The sequence below is a fragment of the Austrofundulus limnaeus genome, unplaced genomic scaffold, assembly GCF_001266775.1.
Source record: "Austrofundulus limnaeus strain Quisiro unplaced genomic scaffold, Austrofundulus_limnaeus-1.0 Scaffold25, whole genome shotgun sequence".
Taxonomy (NCBI): Eukaryota; Metazoa; Chordata; class Actinopteri; order Cyprinodontiformes; family Rivulidae; genus Austrofundulus; species Austrofundulus limnaeus.
Window position 1 is genome coordinate 3,610,581 of NW_013952427.1, and position 2,394 is coordinate 3,612,974.

A 2,394-nucleotide genomic window follows, 5' to 3' on the forward strand; every position below is an offset into this window, starting at 1 on the left:
TATATATATATATATATATATGTGTGTGTGTGTGTTTTTACATGATTTTGCTTGAATTTCATTGAATGCAGTTTGATTGTATCAATTAGTATTATTATTTCTCTCTTTTCTACCTACCTAGTATTATTTTTCTCTCTGCATTTCCTACCTACTGGCCTAGTATTATAATTTATTTTTCTGTTTTCTACCTGTCTACTGGGGTTGGGCAATATTGGCAAAAAAATTAATCACGATTAATTGTGGTATTTAGCCGATAACGATTAATTTGACGATTAATCCCCTGGAGTCCCTGGACGCCCTTATTTCATAGTCACATGACCAACTTAGTGGGAAAGATTTGCTCTTCATAAAAATCTGTTCCAAATTGTGTCAAAATCACAGACTTCGGGCTATACATCATATTTTAAATTGTGTTGATAGATAAATAAATTACAGAACTTTTTTTAATGTTCGTCATATTTGAAGCAGAGAGGAGCAGCGAGCGGACTCTGCCTGTTGGCATTAATCGTATAAATTGTCAAGTGCCAAAAATTAATCGATTAATGTTTTTCTGACGATTAATTGCACACAATACAATTATGCCCAACCCTACTTTCTACCTATTATTTTTTCTGTGGTTTCTACCTACCTACATACCTAGTACTTACCTACCTGGTATTATTTTTCTCTGTGTTCTACCTACCTACCAAAGTGAGAATCTTTATTTTATGCTACACACAAAACTAACAACTATTTTTTAAGCTATATTTAAGTCCAAAAATGTTATACTATACTGTATAGTACGACTTATGCATCAGAGTGAAGTTGATTTTGTAACTGATTAACTGAATATTAGATGCAGTTTCATATTTTATATTTTCTGATCATTGCAGGTTTAAGGACATAACAGAATAAGTTGGTGTGTCTTATGTGTTCTTTCTTTAGCCTAAACAAAAATGAGTTACGTTCTGATGTCTAACATAAAAGTTAACACCTCCAGAGGTGTAACCAGGAAGAGATGACCATTATAAGGTCAATTCATTATTATAATAGAAAGAAGTTGTTAGTGTTTTGCAGCCTCTGCTCAGAGCAGGCTGCTGTGTTTTGTTTTGTTTTGAGCCCAGGTTCTTAGGCTGAGGCCTGCTGTGTGCTGTACTGTGAACCTGACTGGAGTCAGAAGATTGACAATAAAGTTTTAAGAATAAATCCAGCTGATTCCTGTTTTATTCAGACAAACCATTTTGAACAACACTGTTTTCCTACAAGAGCTCAGAAATGAACCCAGCTCTGTCTGTTTCTTACCAAACTCAATAAAAGAGTATGGACGGGATACTGTGATGACTTTCTTCCCATGCTGCTCATGAAACTCTGCCTGCAGGTCCTCTAGATACGCAAAGGCTAGCTTCTTAGGAAAGCTGGCTTCACACAGCACGAGGTAGCAAACTCCTTGCTCTATGAAGTAACTGCAAGGAAGATAAAAAGGAAAAATGTTGGGCTTTGAATAAAAGCAGTGCTGGGAAATGAGAGTTCCTATCTCTCAAGAAATGTTTATGATTTGAACTCACTGGAAAGCCACAGAGCCAGCTTCTAAAGTGCAGCGGGTGGGACTCTGCTCGTTGAGCTTCCTGAACAGCTGCTTGGCTTGAGTCTGGTACTGTTGGAGATCTCGACCCAACTGAAGACAGAGGAGCAAAAAATTAGAACCGAACAACTCCCCGGTGAAGTCAAACACAAAACACGTTTAATCGGGTCAACTAACTGGCTCTGACAAATCTGAGTTTAAAGTTTGCTACACAGCCAGCTCCAACAACGTGGTGCCGTTTCTATTCAAACTGGAGATGAAATGTTTTGCAGCTTTTACACATGAAACACATGCGACGAACCTTTTCACTTCCCTTTTGAGAAAGCACAAAGAAAAGAGTGAAGAGAAAGATATTAGACGAAGAAAATAAAACAACTCACTGTGTTACAAATACAACCATTTAAACATCACATCAAATTTCCCTTTTTTTGCTCAACTCAGAGACAGTTTTCTGAGGGTCGCTCTGAACTTAAGCCTGTCTTCAAGTTTATTTCAATTTTGAGGTCTGTGTCAAACCCAGAAAAAAGAAATCAGCTATTTTAAACCCTGCAATAGTTCTTCCTCTTACAGACCAGCCTTTYTAAAGTTCAGAATAAATACAGTAACACCTTTAAAATGATCAATTAGTGCAGGAATATTCAACTAAATTGCTCAGCGGGCCACAGTAACTCAAGACCAACAGTTCAGGGGCCGGACATCCCCGGGGGGTGGGGGGTTGCAGGGGGTGTTGCCTATTAATGGTAGGTGAAACTCCGCAGTATGTGACAGAACAACTATTACCTTTTACTTTTTTAATTTGTTTATTTTGTAACATTGATGCATAAATATTGAAT

General features: G+C 37.4%; 1 protein-coding gene across 2 annotated transcripts in view; it reads right to left on the bottom strand.

Annotated features, from left to right (window-relative positions):
• Positions 1–2,394, bottom strand: part of sec22bb (SEC22 homolog B, vesicle trafficking protein b) — a 5,320-nt gene that overhangs the window by 1,406 nt on the left and 1,520 nt on the right. The window contains exons 2-4 of one of the 2 annotated variants that reach the window (XM_014004656.1): positions 1,863–1,874; positions 1,545–1,654; positions 1,282–1,442 (exon numbers count right to left, since the gene is read on the bottom strand). In XM_014004656.1, coding sequence (XP_013860110.1) covers positions 1,282–1,442; positions 1,545–1,654; positions 1,863–1,874 — 283 coding nt within the window. The remainder of the gene's footprint in view (positions 1–1,281; positions 1,443–1,544; positions 1,655–1,862; positions 1,875–2,394) is intronic. The other variant, XM_014004657.1, reaches the window with a different exon arrangement.